Source organism: Struthio camelus, chromosome 4 (assembly GCF_040807025.1).
Source record: "Struthio camelus isolate bStrCam1 chromosome 4, bStrCam1.hap1, whole genome shotgun sequence".
NCBI classification, from domain to species: Eukaryota; Metazoa; Chordata; class Aves; order Struthioniformes; family Struthionidae; genus Struthio; species Struthio camelus.
The window spans coordinates 34,470,475-34,489,139 of NC_090945.1; the positions used below are offsets into that span (position 1 = coordinate 34,470,475).

General features: G+C 35.3%; 2 protein-coding genes across 5 annotated transcripts in view; one reads left to right on the forward strand and one right to left on the reverse strand.

Moving 5' to 3' along the window:
• The window catches only part of HHIP (hedgehog interacting protein), a 73,110-nt gene that overhangs the window by 45,696 nt on the left and 8,749 nt on the right, over nucleotides 1-18,665 (forward strand). For all 3 annotated transcript variants that reach the window (XM_068942165.1, XM_068942164.1, XM_068942163.1), the window contains exons 5-11: nucleotides 3,451-3,602; nucleotides 3,926-4,099; nucleotides 5,508-5,651; nucleotides 6,555-6,676; nucleotides 8,732-8,855; nucleotides 9,551-9,681; nucleotides 10,305-10,386. In XM_068942165.1, the coding sequence (XP_068798266.1) occupies nucleotides 3,451-3,602; nucleotides 3,926-4,099; nucleotides 5,508-5,651; nucleotides 6,555-6,676; nucleotides 8,732-8,855; nucleotides 9,551-9,681; nucleotides 10,305-10,386 (929 nt within the window). The remainder of the gene's footprint in view (nucleotides 1-3,450; nucleotides 3,603-3,925; nucleotides 4,100-5,507; nucleotides 5,652-6,554; nucleotides 6,677-8,731; nucleotides 8,856-9,550; nucleotides 9,682-10,304; nucleotides 10,387-18,665) is intronic.
• Nucleotides 1-18,665, reverse strand: part of ANAPC10 (anaphase promoting complex subunit 10) — a 171,037-nt gene that overhangs the window by 39,454 nt on the left and 112,918 nt on the right. For both annotated transcript variants that reach the window (XM_068942199.1, XM_068942200.1), the window contains exon 6: nucleotides 11,609-11,689. In XM_068942199.1, the coding sequence (XP_068798300.1) occupies nucleotides 11,609-11,689 (81 nt within the window). The remainder of the gene's footprint in view (nucleotides 1-11,608; nucleotides 11,690-18,665) is intronic.

Below are 18,665 nucleotides of genomic sequence, written 5' to 3' on the forward strand. Positions count from 1 at the left end.
ACACTTATTGGTAAAATAGATATTTAGGACTGGCATAATGTACCTAACCAACAATAGAATAGAATAGAATAGAATAGAATAGAATAGAATAGAATAGAAACATTTTAAGTTAAATGCATTCAACTAACCTTTACTTAGACTTGTGCTGATTTAAGACAATAAACATGCAATTTTGACTAAAATATTCTCATGCTTGTGTTCCTAAATTAGATCAAATTAGTTTTTAAAGGAATGTATTTCTTTTACAGAACTCCTTAGCTAAGGCCAATATTCTGGCCCAAGGAAAAACAGTGCTTAAACAAATGTAGGATTGGTGCGAAATGTGTGATTACTGTGGCTAAAGTGCTCAAGCTATAGACCTGCATAGGCATAGATATCAAAAGTGTGAGCTTCCAGGTTTAGTCATGACAGACATTTCACATTGGCCCCAGTCCACAGGATATTTAGGTAATTCATACTCATTTCAGCCAACCTTCATTCATTGTCTTCAACAGACACTCCAATGGAATAAGAAGACATATTTCATTCTTCTCATCCTTCCTTATATGATGGACAAATGCTATTGGTTATTGCTTCAAATAAGCGTAGCACAGAATCTCATGTTAACTAATATGTATCATCTACAATTTGTTGGTGCTGGTTTCATCTAAGGGGCAACTTAGAAAGAAAAGGGTGTCAATAAGTTATTAAGTTCCCAAAGGAAAGATATTAGATATGTGGTATGTAATTCTGAAGAACTACAACAAAGTGTTAAGTCTGGGATGCTGTTTTCAAACTAGACATCAAAAGTCCACTGATGAAAATTAAAAGTGAGGATTATTCTGTAAGAGAAAATCTGAAATTTGGAAATTGAAGAATATATTATTATTCAGTTTGACAGTATCAAAATGAATGCCCCTAAGGGATTTTGCTGGGTAATCTCTGAATTTACCCTGCAACATAAAAGGCATAACACTCCAGAAAACTATATACTTTCTTGCACAACAGAAATCATTTCAAAAGCTATGGAAATTAGAGTAGTGGTTACACTGAAGAGGAAAATGAAAATGAAGACGAAGATGAAAATATACATTAGCAATTGTTTTCCAAAATCAGAATAAATAAGTATTTTTTAAAAAGCTGGATTTCTAATTGACCATAAGTCAACTAATGGCTTGATGCTGCACTATTTCAGCATCTTGGAGGGATGTTTCCAAACATTTTATTGAAAGCAACAGTAAATTAACTTCTTGGAGTATGATGGGTCCAGATCACTTTGTAAAATAGAAGGCAACGTGATGTTTCAGGAAGCAATAGACACATTCTACATATAAAGAAAGTACTATATTGCAATCTAAAAGAATCACGCAAAAACAGCAATCAGTAGAAATACTGGCTTGATCCCATAAATGCAACTTGCCATACTTATTACCTCAGAGCTCCTATGTTTCAGTTGTATGTCAAGTTCCTGCTTTACATGTATTTCATTAGAAGCTCTTAATTTTTACCTGTTTGCTTTTGCAACAACTTCACTTTCACACTGAAATGAGAGCGCTCCCGTGACATAAAGTGCTATATCAAATCTTCAGCTTAGGCACAGTACGATCTCCTCTAACTACTACTTTCAATAACTCACCTTGAATCGTAGGCTCAGTGTGACTCACTGACATTCCTGGGTCCTTAAATGAGTTGAACTCATCTCTCAGAAGAAATAGGACTGTCTTTGTCTGGGCACAACAAGATAGAATCATTCATCAGGAATCTCTGAAATAAGCCTTACTGTTCCCAAAGCAACTGATTTGCCTTTATTTGCTTCAGACTTTATCAGAGTAACTTGGTCAAAACTCTCAGAAACTCATACAATAATATCTACAATCAGTTTAGACTCAGCTGCACAATTATTTTTGGCTCATAAAGGAGAAGGAGATAGATTACCAATCCCTTCATCCATGATTACTGCAACTGATTTGGCAGCTCTAACTAAGCCTTCAAAACTAACCTCACTGATTACCCCCAAAACTGAATTTTTCTAGCAAACAAATTAGCCAATTTTGGCTGCCTCTAAATTAGGAGGATCCAGATTTCATTGTACAAACTTCTTTGTACTGAAATCTCTTGACCTATTTACATTTCCATTTCTGAATCAGGTTTCTCTTTGGATGTTGTGATTAAAAAAGAATTATGGCAATCATCCTGAATTAAAATAAATTAAAGCTGTGCGCTTTCCCAGTTAGGCCTTTTTGTGGCACATCTTTCAACAGCAAGACAGGCCCATCCATCATTCTGAATTGCAAATACATTTAAAAAGCTTCATTCTCTCTTATAATTTAAAACTTCATACTTAGTTATCATGGGTGTGGCTTAGAGTTGCAAAATGTTGCCTGCTTATGAGTGCAGCTAGAGTGCTTGACTATGTTTAACAAAGTCACTGCTTTTGAAAGGCTGGCAAACCCTGAGTTAAACTTCAAAACAACTATCAGTTTGTGACTAATCACATACTTGGATTTAATTTGAATTGCTAATTATTTGTTTATTTCTGTGCCTCAGCTTCTCTCCTCTGTCTTACCTCAAGAGCAACAAATGAATCTAAGATACAGTCTTAATTTATACAATACAATTATATTTATATAACTACAATTTTAGCCATGGTAATATTACACATATTTTTAGAAGGCAGAAGAGAAAATTGCCTTCTATTTAAGTACAGAGGGTATTTGCATTGTCACAGTACATTACATGCATTTGATGCTTAACATATAACTGTACCAATCTTTGCGGCGAACATAATAACAAAAGAAAGTTGTTTGGAGATTTTGCTATTTTTATTTAAAAAATAACAAAAGCCTTTCCACTGAAGGGCCACATGTAAAACTATGGTTTCTCTGCAGAGAGACCAAGGCTGCTTATTACCTACAGTATACTAACTATGATGAACAGACCACCATAGTTGTGACAACTGATGTTGCTGCCTCCAGGGTAAAACAAAGGTTTACATATTACACAAGCAATTTAACTGTTTTCTAAACATATTGCCAAGACAGTGGGAGCTGGCAGCCAGCACTGTGTTTTAGGTTTTGGATACTTGGATTAGAAGTGACTGCTGATTATAGACCTTTTTATTTGTCTTCCACGAATTACAAGCAACCTAGTAACCCAGCAAAGAATTCTTCACAGCACTTAAACTTGTCTTCATGGCTTCCCAAAGATTACATACACAAATCACTCCACAAAAGTGGTGTAAGAGACTTGTGCATAGATAACTACACAAGACAATTGTCTTGTTCTAACTCTTTAAGAGTTTCCCAAAGTGAAATGTTTTATAATCCTTTTTGTGCAGTAGTCAGGAAAGAAATAAAAGAGTTTGGGCAAAGATTATCCACAAGAAAGAAACTTTTTTTTTAGGTTCCAGCTGAAACACAATAAAGAACATAATTAACTTCACAATTCTTTGTGTTTTTCATTTGACTGCAGGGAGGAGATGAAAGAGGACTGTTAAGCCTTGCATTCCATCCCAATTACAAGAAAAATGGAAAGCTGTATGTGTCTTATACCACCAACCAAGAACGGTGGGCTATTGGACCTCATGACCACATCCTTAGGGTCGTAGAATACACAGTATCCAGGTACAATTAGAAGTCTAAAATTCACAAATCCTGTATTTATCAGCACTCTTTATTTTAGTATTTCCTATTTCTAAAATGAAACATCATTCATTACTTGGGTACTTGCAGAAAAATTATTTTTGATTTTATTTCAAACAGTAGTTTTGCAACATCAGTAAGTATATGGTTTTATTCTTTTTAGGAATTATTTTTAATTATTCTATCATCTACCAAATTACAATATCCATACCTTAAAGTACAATTTGAATGACTCAAGTTTATTTTTAGAACTTAAAGCAATGATAGTGAGCTGTGAAAACTGTTTTCATATCTTTATATTGCAGGAAAAATCCACACCAAGTTGATATGAGAACAGCAAGAGTGTTTTTAGAGGTAGCAGAACTACATCGAAAACACCTAGGAGGACAGCTTCTGTTTGGCCCAGACGGTTTCCTATACATTTTTCTTGGTGATGGCATGATCACTCTAGATGATATGGAGGAGATGGATGGCTTAAGGTACAAAAAACTACCAATGATGTGTAGACTTTTTCTCTCTGCTTTTGCACAATTCTTGAGGTCAGAATCAAAAATAATCAGCAGTTATTAGCACAAATCTTACTTGCCCTTCCTATACTGCATAACCTTGCTATCTTCAGTGCCCGAGTTTAGCAAGCTGCTATTTTCAGAATATTCAAACACCTGAAATATATCTCCCTGTCGTTGCGTGTTATCAAACCATTTAAATATTGGAGTCCTCACCAGCAGATGCAATTCTATTTAAACACAGATTAAACTTCTTTCTCCACAGTAATTTTCTATGAACAAGACTTTACCAAGCAAACGTGCTAAAAATGTGTCTACAGAAACACACCAGAGTCAATAATAACTCTATATCACTCAGGAAAATGTCTAGAGAAAAATGAAGCAATCGTACTCTGGTTCTACTGATACAGTTTTGTCAGCTTGCTTTGGCCCTCTGTTTCATTATGCTATGTTCCCATTGGCCTAACATTTGCTTTAATTTAGAGAAAGTGTTGTATTGAGCCTTTACAGACCTAGAAGTAGTTGCTATGCTCAGAGGCCTCTTTGGCTCAGCAGAATAGCAGGTGCTCCAGCCTTTTGCAACAATGATGTATTTAACACCAAAACCAAAGAGCAAGTCTAATATTTTATTTTAAATCAATACAAAATAAGGGGAGACTGAATTAATGATGAAGAAAAAACAGAAAAGAATCAATTTAAATATTTTGTCTATTCATGTTTGTTAAAAGAGTTTTGATGCTCTTCTACAAGACAGGGAACTCCTTTTCCCTAGATTCTTATTTCTTTTTCCCTTCTGCCATCACTGACATGAATGCAAGGCACAATGTTTTGCTCTCTTCTTCTTCATCTAATAAAAAGTTCTGATTTCTTAATGAAAATACCAACATCTCCATTCAATCAATAACATTATTTTGAGTCTTCTTTATTTTTTTTAATTAATGTACAATTAACCTTTGGAATGTACTGTCACTAGAAATCATTGAATTCAAGCACAGGATTCGAAATACTACCAAATACACTTTAGGTAAATATATAGTGAGCATATTCAGAGTTACTCTAGAGGAGACAAAGTGTAAAAGGGACAATCATCTTATGTTTGAAGGCATAAAATGATAATGAGGTATAGAAAGGAACTCTCTTATTAGTAAGCTGCCTCACAGAGGAGTGGTGAGAGGAATTCAAGTATACATACAACAAGGCAACATATTGGCCTAAATGGATCTTTGCTCTGCTACAATTCTTAGGGTTGCCTGTACCATAAAAGCAATCTAGATATGATTGTACAGTAAAGTAGGAGGTTCCTTTTGCTGGTTTACAATACTTATTATATGGACTAAATATACTTTTAAAAACCAATTATTTTATCCTCCAACTTTCTCAGTGATTTTACAGGTTCTGTTTTACGCCTTGATGTAAATACTGACCTGTGTAGCGTTCCTTATTCCATACCACGGAGCAACCCACATTTTAATAGCACAAACCAACCTCCTGAAATTTTTGCACACGGACTCCACAACCCAGGCCGGTAAGTAAGTTACAATTACACTCCCTTCCTCTGCAGCAGATACTGTTTTCAACCAGAAATACTCTGTACAGTCTGGCAACAAAATTTTAATAATAAAAGTATTGATGAACTTTTTAAACTTTCACTCCTCCACCTCCACACATATTTCACAGTTAGAAACAAATGGACATTGGCAAAGGGGAAGGAGAAGAGAATCCACAACTACTGCAAGTCAAGACTGAAATGACAGAAACAAAGTTCTGAATTTTGTTTTTAATGGAAGATAAAATGATTGGCTTTACAAAAGAAGAGAACTTAAAGTGGAGAGTTGGTAAAAGTCAGCTGAGAATGAGAATCTGAGAAGTTAAAACAGTAGAATCTTGATGGAGGAAAAAAGGCTTGTAGAAAACAAATGAGCACATCTGGTGAAATCTAAACAATAACAAGCAGAAGAGCAACACTAACTAAACAAGACATAATTCAGCAAATTAGGTGGGTGGTAGTACTGAAGTGACATTTAAAGTCATGTTTTGAAAAAATCAGAAATTCAAATTGTTCTGATAAGTAGTTGCTTCTTGGTCTTTTTTACAGTCCAAAATTTCGAGCCATATAGGTCAACTCATTTAGCGCTGCTCATTTCAGGTATTATTAAGCAGAGTACATTTTATTACTAGGAACAAATACAGAGTTTTACTCTACATTTTATAAAAAAGGGTGCAAGGATAGGAAAGGTGTATGAACTCACATATAAGAAATTGATGCACTTTTCAGATGTCTGGGCACAATACGAAATAGGTCCCTCAAATGACTAGGAACCAAAGAAACAATAATTCTTCAAAATTTTATGCTTCACACTATTAATAGAGAATTATACTTCATAAGCTCATATGTCTCATGGACTGTCTTATGCTTTTTGTTGCATAGATGTGCTGTGGATCGCCACCCAACAGATGTAAACACCAATTTGACTATACTTTGCTCAGATTCAAATGCAAAGAACAGATCTTCAGCAAGAATCTTACAAATAATAAAGGGTAAAGACTATGGTAAGTTCTATCCAGGGTAAAGCTACTGGGAACAATAGGCTTCTATGTCCATGGATAAATAAATGGAAAGCACAAAACAATATATAAAGAACTGTACAGACACAATACGTAACTTACTGCATAGACAACACAGGTAACCTACAAAAGATAGAACTTACGAAAAATATGGTCCAAGTGGATAAAATATGCAAGATAAAACAAAATTTAAATGACTGAACTTTGTTCTCGTTGGTGTATTATATCGTGTAAATAAGATTCTAGAAATATGCCAGTTTCTAGTCTGCCAAAGATCTCACTGTTTGTTGCTGCATATGATGGCTCATAAATAAAAGATCTGGGAAAATAGGAAGTGATGGAAATGTATTCTTAGTCATTTACAAATAACTTTTTAAGATCCAGAATGTAAGCCTCATGTAATGTGCCTTCTATTAATGGAAAAAATGAGATAAACAAAAACTGACCAAAACCAAACACGGAAATGACTGAACTCTGTTTAAATGTTACTAAAAATGATCAACTTAGAAATATGCATTATACTACTGCTTCATAATAATAGACTATTTTAGATTAGATTGCAGTAGGATAAACGTACTTAATTAGGAACTTATGCGTTTTATGCACTCTCTGAATCAGTATGACTGTCAGTCATCGTTTTTAATTTATATTTAATGTTTAATACTCACAAAGATTACTTGCTCTTTCAGGCAAGCCAGGTGATAGCTACTCTGAGCTATCATCTGCCTTGGCTGAACATTGAACAGATTCTAAATTGACGGTGGTAAAAGGTGATAAATTTCAAGGTGTGTAAAGGCATCAAGAACTGACCTATTTCCTGGAGCACAGCATTTTCAGTTTTTTTTTCACATCCTCAGTCTTCTCCCACCTGTACTGTACGTGAAAGCAAAGCAGCTGTTCTGCCTAGTATAATAATCCCAATGTGTAATGCAATTGTTCTACTTTAGTTATTGCATGTATTTTCTTTGTGCATTTTATAAAAGCCAAACCAAAGAATAATATTTGGTAAACCACTGTTCCAATGGAATTTTGAGTGCATCTTTATTGCAGAGTAAACTAAGCAATATTGTGTCGATCCAGAACAGCTTGCCAGTATTAATACTAGACTGTGGGTCAAACGCTTAAATAAAAAGAGCTCATCGTGTTTTTCTCCCTCATATAATTTCAACTCTTTCTCTTGTAAAATAATCTGGGAAATTTTATCAAGGACCTGCAGATAAAAATCCAACTAAAAGTATTCCTATAAAACAAAAGGATCTGTTGGCTGCGGCTTTGATTTAAAATTTTGCAGTTAGGATCTTAATTTGAGCCTGCTTTTACCCTAAGCAGTATTTTGATTGCACAAATAGGAATATTTACATTGAAACTTCCTTGCAGAGATTATTTGATATAACTAAACAGTGCAGTTTTGTAAAAAAATTAAAGAAAAAAACAAGTAAGAACCGTCAACCACAACAGCACCATAGACGCTTTTACTATAAGAAGCCACAGCACTAGCATTTTACGGGACATAGCACACACAGTGTGCTTAAAAAGTAATTTTTGAAAGGGCTCTCAAAGCATTAAATGGCTTGGAAAACAAGTTCTGCTGAAAATTAGTGGAACTTGTGCTCTTAGATACTGAAAGAACTTTTCAGTGAAGGTGGTTTTATTGTAATCATGAAGTTCAAGAGATCTCGATGTAGACTGGGTTGGCGCAGAAAAGTTAATAAAGGTAACTGCAGCAATCAATTCCATCATCAGTTCCAATGAATGTAAGACCTAACCCTTACACAGTTTTATACTCCCAGCTTGTGCATGCGGAAGAAGGTAATTATAGCCTTCCCATATGATATATTGAGACCCCAACTGATTGTTTCACAAACAACCTTTATTGTAATTTTCTCATTTTCCTAATGTTTTGTTTTCAGCTATGCTTTTTGAATTTTGGGGAATGTTTGAGTGGAATTAAACTCTTATCTTGAAGACATAACATTTTCATAAAAGTGAATCAAAATACGAAACTGCATATGATCTAATGCTATGGTAGTTCCTTTCTAGAAAGTGAGCCTTCACTGTTAGAATTCAAACCATTCAGCAGTGGATCACTGGTTGGGGGATTTGTCTATCGAGGCTGTCAGTCCGAAAGGCTCTATGGAAGTTATGTATTTGGAGACCGCAATGGGTACGTATTTTATAATCTCAGTCTTAAGCAAACATCCATACAAGCTATATTTAGTTATCCTGTATATTAGCTATAATAAGCTACAGCAGTCTTGCGCATTATGTCACTCGGCCAGCTTAGCACTGTGCCCATGCAGAATAAATTCTAGATTTGGAAATGAAGTAACGTGGCATTCTAATGAATAGCAACATACCTATGTAACATATCTAATCCTTGAAAAGAAGTAGAGACAAAGACACAAACACCCAGGCTCGCTTAAGCTTTTAGTTCTGCAAACACTTAGCTACATTATTTATATTATAATTGGAATATATGTTAATAATGGAAATGTTTGCCAAACTGGGGTCTAACTGACGAGAGATATTGAAAGCTTTACGGAAATATCATTGATGGAGCAAAATGAATGCTTTTCCAATGAACAGACATTGTTTTCCCATGCCAAATAGCTCAGTATTCACAAATGGCTATACATAGGATAGCTTGAACCCAATTTTGCAATGTTTGAGTAACAGGAAGGGAAATGCTGTGCTTTTTAAGCATCTGAAAAATACAAGGCAGAAAATTGTAAGATGATGAATTACTTAGATGTATCTGTGGAGATACTTCCTGCAAGTGTTTAGTTATTTACCTGCATGGTGAAAGTTCCCTATTCAAAATGAAATATAACAATTTGCTTTATGTGTTTTTGAATACAGAAATTTTTTAACACTGCAACAGAGTCCTGTGAGCAAACAGTGGCAAGAAAAACCCCTCTGTCTGGGCAACAGTGGTTCATGTAGAGGTTTCTTTTCAGGCCCCATCTTGGGATTTGGTGAAGATGAGTCAGGTAAATAGAAAAAAAAAAGTTACTAAATTGTAAGTCTTAAAAGTATTGCCTGCTAAACTCTTCAAAACTATAGTAAATACTTAAAAAGAAAAAAATCTACAAGCTATCTTTCCTTTGCCAAAGCTGTCTATACTGCTATCTTGTTTACCCTTTACCAGCTGTGCAAGAAGAACTGAGAAAAGAATGGGTTGCTGGAAAGGGCAAATGTCCTTACCCTTTCTCACATTCCCCGAACTGGGTCACTCACTATGACACAACCTGTCATATACTTGCTTTTATTCACAACATTATGGGTTTAATGGGCAAAGATGGAGATGAGCATGAGCAGATGGATCCCCCTCTTCCCATTTTCCCAAATTGTATACATTTTTTTTCAATTTGATATAGAATGAAATAAAAAACGTTCATGATAAAAGTCTCTTTCACATTTTTAGCACCAATTTCGGGAAAGTGCTTCTTTAAATTTTCAAATAGCAATTATTCTGTTGTCTTTTCCTGTGGTAAGTGTTTTTAGAGTTTTTCAATTTCATCTTGCAACTAGAGCTAGATAAGAATAAGCATGAGTTATGTGTTTGACATCTTAGGAAAGGAGAACTAATCTATTGCATTGGTTTCCTTAATAGGTGAGATATACATATTATCAAGCAGTAAAAGTATGACACAGCCTCACAATGGAAAACTCTACAAGATCATTGACCCAAAAAGGTAAGCACTACATTACTCACTAAGATCAATCTTTCCTTCAACAGGTAAAAAAGCAAAAGGTAAATGTAGTTCTTTCCATGTAGCTTTCCTTGTGTGATACTTGAAGTAAAAAAGAAGGGAAATTCTCAACGCAGGGGTTTTCATAAAAGCAAAGATACCCTCAGCAGCAAGTCTTATAGATACTTTAAAAGTAATCACTATCTCATAGAAACTGAATGTCCGAATGAGGTGTAGCCCGCATTAACTTCCTGAAATTCTTAATCTTTGACGTATTCTAAATGCAGCCCCCTTTACCACCTACATTGACATTCGTTATATGGTTTTCATTGGAGTTTAGACATATTTAAAGTAGAACCATATGGATCAGTAAAGGTAAAAGATACTTTGGGTAGTTCTGAAGCAGGATGACTTGTAGCTAATCACAGAGGCTATACAGTATCTATTGAAGGCAGTACACTGGGACTCCTCCCAGTGCTACTGCTGCCTTAAATGCCAACTGTGATTTGATAGCTCACAAATGAAGCTGGTTCAGAAGGTTAGTACTAGCTGACAATGCCTACCCTGTATACCAAATAGCTACTATAGAAATTAATTTGACAGTACTAGATAGTGGACAAGCCATCCCGGGTCAATTCCAGTCTGACTTCCCCACAATTTCAGTTTTTCCATAAGCTCTGAGCACAAACTCACTCTTTCCCAAGCATCTCTTCTTTTGTTGCATGGGAGATACCAAAACCAAGAAGAATACAGAGAACTGAATCCTCTGTGGGTGTGAATTGTCATTGCTTACTAGTTTCAAGATTCTTCCACACCGCTGCATTTACCTGTCTCTCTCTCGGGAGGTTTGGAGCACGAAGAGAAAATCCAAGGAAGGAAATCTTCCATCCTTGGACTGTGTACCAAAAACACATTACATTCCTTAACAGTTCCTAAAAATCGGCAGCTATTTCCAAAAGGCTTATGAATTCCACCCAAATGATTCATAAGATACAGAATAAATATGATCATCATGATTATTTAGACTAATTTACCAGCTGTAAACTGAGGATAAATGAAAATTACCAAAATAAAGTTTCTTGAGATATGATCACCTTCAAGTTCTTTGCAAGGCAGGTACCGCTAAGAAAATACTAGGGAATCTGGAAAGACTGCTCAAAGTCAGTCCCTTACATTGCCCAGTGCTCCCAGGAGCAATAACAAAAGGTAACTAGCAGACACTCACTTTAGTTGGAGAAATACCATTTTCTTCATAATGGATCCTGTTGTTCTATCAGACTGAGCCCGTAAAACTACTGCATCCATCCTGCAAAAGCATCAGAAATTAACACAAAATGAAAGGGGCAACAGAAATTAAATTGGTTGTATTAATTACTTGGACTCCATCATCTCCTACAAAATAATAATTATTATTATTATAATTCCAATCTGCCTTTTTGTTCAGCATCTACTTCAGCATGCTTCCCCATTTGCATCATAGCTAGGCTTCCATTTTAGGGTTTTGCTGTTGACTGTTTAAAAGAGTAATTTATTTTCTTGTCAGGATTTAAATTCAAAAAATTGTTATTGAGACAACATGTGAATTCAATAATTAATAAAACTCATGAAACTGGAAGCATGCTGTTTATAACTTACAGCAAAGTTTCAGTGATGTATAATACTACCCAGACCTATGGCAGTTAATTTGGAAGCAGATGTTACTGCAGGTTACTGCAGTCTGTCAGTCAAGGTTCTTATGTGTGTTTTATTTATGCTTTCTGGTATTAAAAACATTTTTTTAGAACAAAACTTGCCATTCTTATTTGGATTGTTTAGTCTGTTGGTGTATGGTTTTAAGTGAATTTTACACCTTAAATCCACTATTAGTATCTAATTACATGGGGCTGCCTTGTCTGACCTTGGCTTTTTGTTCTTGTTACCTCTTCCAGTAGGGTGGTCTTCAGCTGACATACCTGAAAGGCCAGACCTCCCATTGCTGCACTCACAGTTGGCTGCTTTCATGTATGGAAAAGGGTCAAGACTGTGTTCGGTTACTGGTGAAAGTAACCAGAAAAATATATAATTCTTTTTGTAAATTGGCATACATTTGAAATTAAACAGACTGTGGCAAAGGGATATAGTTTTTGGTAACACTTTTTAGAAGCACAGGATAATTTTCATCCAGGCAAAGTTTTGAGTTTTGTTTTGTTTTTCAGTCTCATACTATTGCTGTTTTTTAGGGGAAAGAGACTCAGTTACTTGCACACAAGAGCGTTACAACTCTATTTACCATTTCATGCTAATTTCAGATTACACATGTAAACAATTTAAAAATTCCATGGCTTTGACAAATGTTCATCTAAAGCTTTATTAACATTATTTGTTATCCCATACAAATATTTTTTACATACCAATATTTCATTGCTCCTTTTATTGTCTTCCCCATGGTAGGTGCCTTACAAATACATCAAATAAAGGTGCAAACCCTAGCACAGTGAACTTTATAGAACACAAAATAAAGATGCTACAGACAGACTATGTGCATCAGATATAAATAAAGTCATCAAGATAATGATTTGTCACAGCTTAGAAATTCACTGCTTACTAACAAAGCTTGGTGATGGGTGGACCCAGGCAGACTAATCTATTTGCAGAGAAAACCTTGCGTATATGGAGCAGTGTAAAAGAACACAGTTATGATTCCTTGTGGTAACCCTTTGCGGGAAATTAATGACTTGATTCAGAAAACAGTCTTCTTCTGAGAGCAGTAATTGGCAAACTGCTGCAAGATTTTGAAATGACTCTTTTATTCCAAATAATAAATATTACATAGAGATGCAGGATTTTGTTTCTTTTGATCTTTGTAGAAAACTACTGCATAGTCAAACTTGTTCTAAAAAATAACTGTGGCCATGAGTTCCTTCTCTCAAACATAGCTTATGAAAGAAACCGACTACCTGGTTATTGCCAAAGGTAGAAAAATTTTCCAAAAAATGGGCTTGTTAAAGCATTAGAAGATCAGAGGATGATGGCAATCATGGAACCTTTCACATGAGTCTTCAACAATCAGTAAGGGGAAGGTCCTAGCTTAAAAATATCCTTGTAATAAATCCATGTAATCCATGTAAATCCATGTAATAAAAATGAGATGTTAAACTGAGGTGGTGTTAGGACAAATGCATAAATATGATCAACACTGAGGATCTGAATCTCTCCATCTCTAAGGCAGTTTGAGTCATAGAACCCAAGGTACCACAGGAAACTTTTGTTCAGCTCCTCACCCCTCTAACATGTGTCCTAATACTTCATCTCATAACTAAAGAGCCTCTTATCATGAGTATGGAATTTAATAATCCTTCACTTCTGAACAAGGTTGTTGTAAGGATACATTAGTACTTGTGACTTCTCAGAAAATGAAGTGATGAATCCCACAGAAAAGTTAAAAACAGAATTTAAAAACTATATATGGGCTACATATATATGTGAGGTGCTACAAAATATATATATATTGCATATTACCAAAACTGAGATGAGTGAGGAGTTTCACAGCTAATAGTATATTTAGCTTTCAGCCTAGAGAAAATCTGGAAAATCTTAAAGAGTTACAAACGCAATAAAACAGCGTTAGGTAAATTAGTTAAAAGAGCAGGGAAAAGAAAAATGTACTAAGTTAAAACTGCACCTCTGAAAATATATCCATTCTTTGGGAGTTATCAAAAAATATAATGTTATGAGAAGGAAAGTACTTTCAAGCATGAGAAAATAATGACGAAATAGAAGGTAAAAGAGGAAAGGCACATATTTTTCAAGTATAACGTAGTGTTAGTCAGATATCCTAAAGACCAATGCAAAAACTAGCATTTTATAAATAGTCTTTGTAATCAAAGATAAAAATTTTCCATCTCTTTTTTTATCCTTCTCTCTGCTTCTACAAACATATACTAGTATCAATTACAAGCATATGGGTATGCACATAGAAAAAAATGGTAAATAGTGATATAGAAAATGTATAAGCCCAAATGAAAATAACAGAGAAAATAGGAGACATGCCTACTAGAATAGGAAAAGTAGTGCTTTTGTAGTAAGAGAAGAGGAGAAAATCAGCTGTTGGCAGTGTTAAAAATGTATATTTAAACAATAAATATCTGTTGATAGGATCCTATCAACCTGTAATTTAAACATTATTACAAGCCCTTCTATGAAAGCCATAGACAGGAACAGACCAAGAAGTAAAGTAGAGAAAATAAACTTTGGAAGGTGGCAGAACTGTCATAATGTGGCTTTGTAAGGCTTCTTTTGGAATGCTTACGTTATGTTCACTTTTATCTCTAAGCAAGTTACAGATAAAATGAAAGAGATTCAGAGAATACTAAAAGTGAATGATGATGCAAAGGACTTCCATTCAAAAGACGAGTATAAAACCATATTGTTCAGAAAAGTTTAAAGGAGGACGGTCCTGCACTGCTATATCCCCTGATAAGTTTTAAGTATTTGCCGCTGTCCGGACTGTGATTCCAAACCCGATGAATCTGGGATACTGTATTTGGAACCAGTGTGGCTCACTGTGACTAGCAGTTAATTTTTACAATAGAGAGCAGAGCTTAATTAAATGACCCTGCATATGTTAGAAGAATAATCCCTCCTCTTCTCCGTATGTATAAAACTTTATAGATCTCGATTTCAATATGTTTTGTATCAACAGCCAGAATAGCTGCTTTCAGTTGGAGTGAAACTTGAACTCAGTTCAAACCATCTCACTCCTCTTTCATGCCCCTCCGAAGTATGTAATTCCTCTTATCATCCTTTCCATCATCACCTTCTGGGATTTCCACTATCAGAGAATATTTCCAAATAGATTGATTTCAAACTTTAAGGGACTACATGTAGGTTATTTCTCATTTTTACCTTCTTCAGGCTCTTTTAGAGAACCTTAGTGATTTTTAGTACAGCAGTCAAAGAGTGTTTGATAGGAAGATACAAGAAGGGCATTTATGAAAGTGCAGCCTTCTTGAAGGCTTTAGTTACAGTGGGAATGGAAAGTCAGAAACACACACTGTCAGACCAATCTGCATAACGATATTTGGTTCTGATGGGTATTAGATATATTCTGAAGCTACTGCTTTAAATTGTCCATAGAATGAGTCATCTTTGTTAGTGAATGCTCTCACCAACCCAGGTGGGCCATATGATTTCTTTCTGCTCAGAAAGTTACTATCCCTCAAGTCATTTCAGGGAATGGAAAGCCAGAATTAATGTCTAATTATGTTTAGTTTAGCCTTAGCATGCAAAATTCTTATCTCATTTACCTACCCACATGCAGTTACTATTCCCACAAGAGACACTAAAGAGAAATTAGAGCTTTTTGTGAATACCAGTCTAGAGAGTTTCACTTTACAGAAGTACTTCACAAAAACCCCTTTGTAACCACGATGGAAAAACCTGAGGGTTTTTTTTAATCACATCACAACTCACTGACTGTAAAAGTTTTTTGTTTTTGTTTTTCATTTTCTTAGTCTTTCTAGCATTGGCTATTAAAGAGTTCTCACTTTTTATCACTTTACAAGGAAAAAACAGCTTAGTTTATCTTTTGCTTAATTTCTGGAGCCTGCAGGAAGCCTCTGCCATCCTAAAGAAAGTCATACATAATAGAGCAGCTTTAGCCCAGTAAGCCAGTCTTTCCCAATTCATCAGTCAAAGTGTTATGCAAGTGGCCCCCTAAATTGATAAATTCCCACAGTGCCTGTTGACCCAGCTGCCAAGTGCTCATGCAGCAGGTGTTGTTTTCATGACCACCCTGACAGTAATACAAACTGTTTAGCAGTTGCATTGACCTCTTAGCTATTAACATTGATACAGGCTTCACTGGGGACTAGTTTTCAAACATGACAGAATTTCTTAAGACTAGAGGTCATGAACAAGTATACCATATAAGAATGAATTTGATATGCTGCTGAGTTTAAATCTTAAAAGCTGTGAGTTTTTTCCACATATTTCCCATGTAGTAAATCTGGAGACAAGTAACGAGCTTTTGGCATCTCTCCCAGGACTAAAGGTATACTTTTTATTTTAGAAACTGTACCTGAAGAGATGCTATATTTATTCTGTGACAAGTAGTAAATTACAGTGACAGAAAATTATTTTTTCTTGAAATTTTCCCTTATACAGGAAAAAAAAAAAGTAGCACACACATTGTGGTGGTATACTTAAGCATCATTTTAATATTGAATATCATGTATGCAGTTAATTGAAGTATAATACTCTTTCCATATATTTTGTACATCAGGATTTCTGTGGCCATGTCTCTTGCTCAAATTTGAACGTTTATAGGAATTTTGTGTGGCTTTTTTTTCACTTTAGCAGGAAAGTATAAATTTTTAACGTTGCATCACAGGCATGATGAGAGGAACTGTGTTCTGTTCCATACCATTATATTATTGCTGAATTCAACCCTCCATTTGCATTGATTTATGTATGTCTGAGTAACAGGCCAGTGCACAGAGCAACTAAATCACTCTGTGCATTTAGTGGAACTGTGGAAAGATGTACGAAAGATAGCATGAAATGCTAAGAAACTGTACGATGAATTTTGATCTCTTAAAGCATGTCATATTTTTGTATGCCTTAACTCATCTTAACAAACAGTAGAGGCTACTTTTCGATACCAACTATAGTAATGTAGTAAAAATTATTTTACACACTGCACAGTCAAGAATTCTCCGTTTACGGAGCACGTCAGTGCAGGGACCCAGGAAGGGCCCCAACCCCCAATACAACTTTTACTCCATGTTCCATACATCTAGACCTGTCACACAGTTCCATGAAAGCATGTTTTAACAAGCAAGATATACTGTACTGTACTGTATATATGAACAGCTCTTTAAGATAACTAGAATTGTACAGACCATATAAATAGTCATTATCAGCTGCATTTTTGGCTGACTTACTGCAGGCCAAATACTGCTTACTGTGAGAGTATTCAGGCTGTGCCCTTGAGAGTTTTCTAGATTGAAGAAGACGAGTAAAAAATTTCTCTCCAGCCCATAGCGTGGCTACATCTATTCCCCTCCATTTTCCACGTCAAGAGACACAGTGAAGCACCAGTTATATAAACAAAATCAAACACTTGTCTAAGTGCTGGAAAGATCAAGTCCCAACAGTCAGTTTCAAGACTTACTTTATCTTTGTGAGATTCAGTTCAAAACGCTTACACTGAGCCTGAAAATTTCCACCCCTTAAAGCCTAAGAATGCAAAATATAAGTGTTTGGGGCAGAGACCTTTTCCTGCTGTGTGTTTGCACCATAACAGCATTCAAACCCTGAGAAAGAGTGCGTCTTCTCCCATTATACAAATTGGGGAAAACAGGGTTTTTTTCGCACGCAAAAAGGATTCTGCTGCAGCTGCATTTGTATTACTCTTGTCCTAAGGCACTCTGCCAACCAGAATTTTTTCCATCTTTGTTTCTACTCCACCCCACCATTAATAAATATTATCCGAGGCTGATGAGTGCAGTTTATTGATTGATGGTAGAATAAAAGGCAAGGTTATATTCACAAGTACCAAGAGCTTTAGGAAACTTTAAATCATAAAAGAGACCAGCCATGCTCTGGTGGATGCAAAAAAGTGTGATTTCTTTCTCCTTAATTAAATACTAATAAAAAAGAACCTAACATTCCAGCACTATCACAGACAATTACTATACATTTATTAAGAAAAATAAATCATTATCTTCACAAATAATATATTTCTGCAACTTGTGAGGTCATTCTTTGCTAAAGGTATGCCTCCGGAGCTCTCTTCCAAGAGATGCTCCAGATGAGAAAAAGAGAAGACTCCCATTTAAAGTAACGTGAAAGACATGGGCTTTAACAGCGACAGTCTATCTGTGAGCATAGAATGTTGCCTCCTACACAGATGGCTGTAAAGAAATCAAGACAAATTTAGATATTTTCTTTTGCAGAGCTAGGAATGAGAACACGTATCTTTTTACTTTAAAGCTAAACAAGTCTCCTATGAAAATCACTGAGGCAGCATCTCTGGCATTTCACATATCATTTTGTGGAACTTTTCAAAACAACATTGCCTGTGAATCTTGCACATACTTTGTAAGTTTACGAACTTAGCTAACCTGATCATATATAATGCACTCATTACTACAGAAATGGAATTCCTTAGAGCTCCAAAAAATAATGCATTATTTTTAAGAGACAGCTGTGGAAATACGTAAACACAAAAACTGAAAGGGTGTCTCATGTGCTACATGAAAGGTGTCCAAACATGTTTCAAAGCCCCTAAACAATACAGG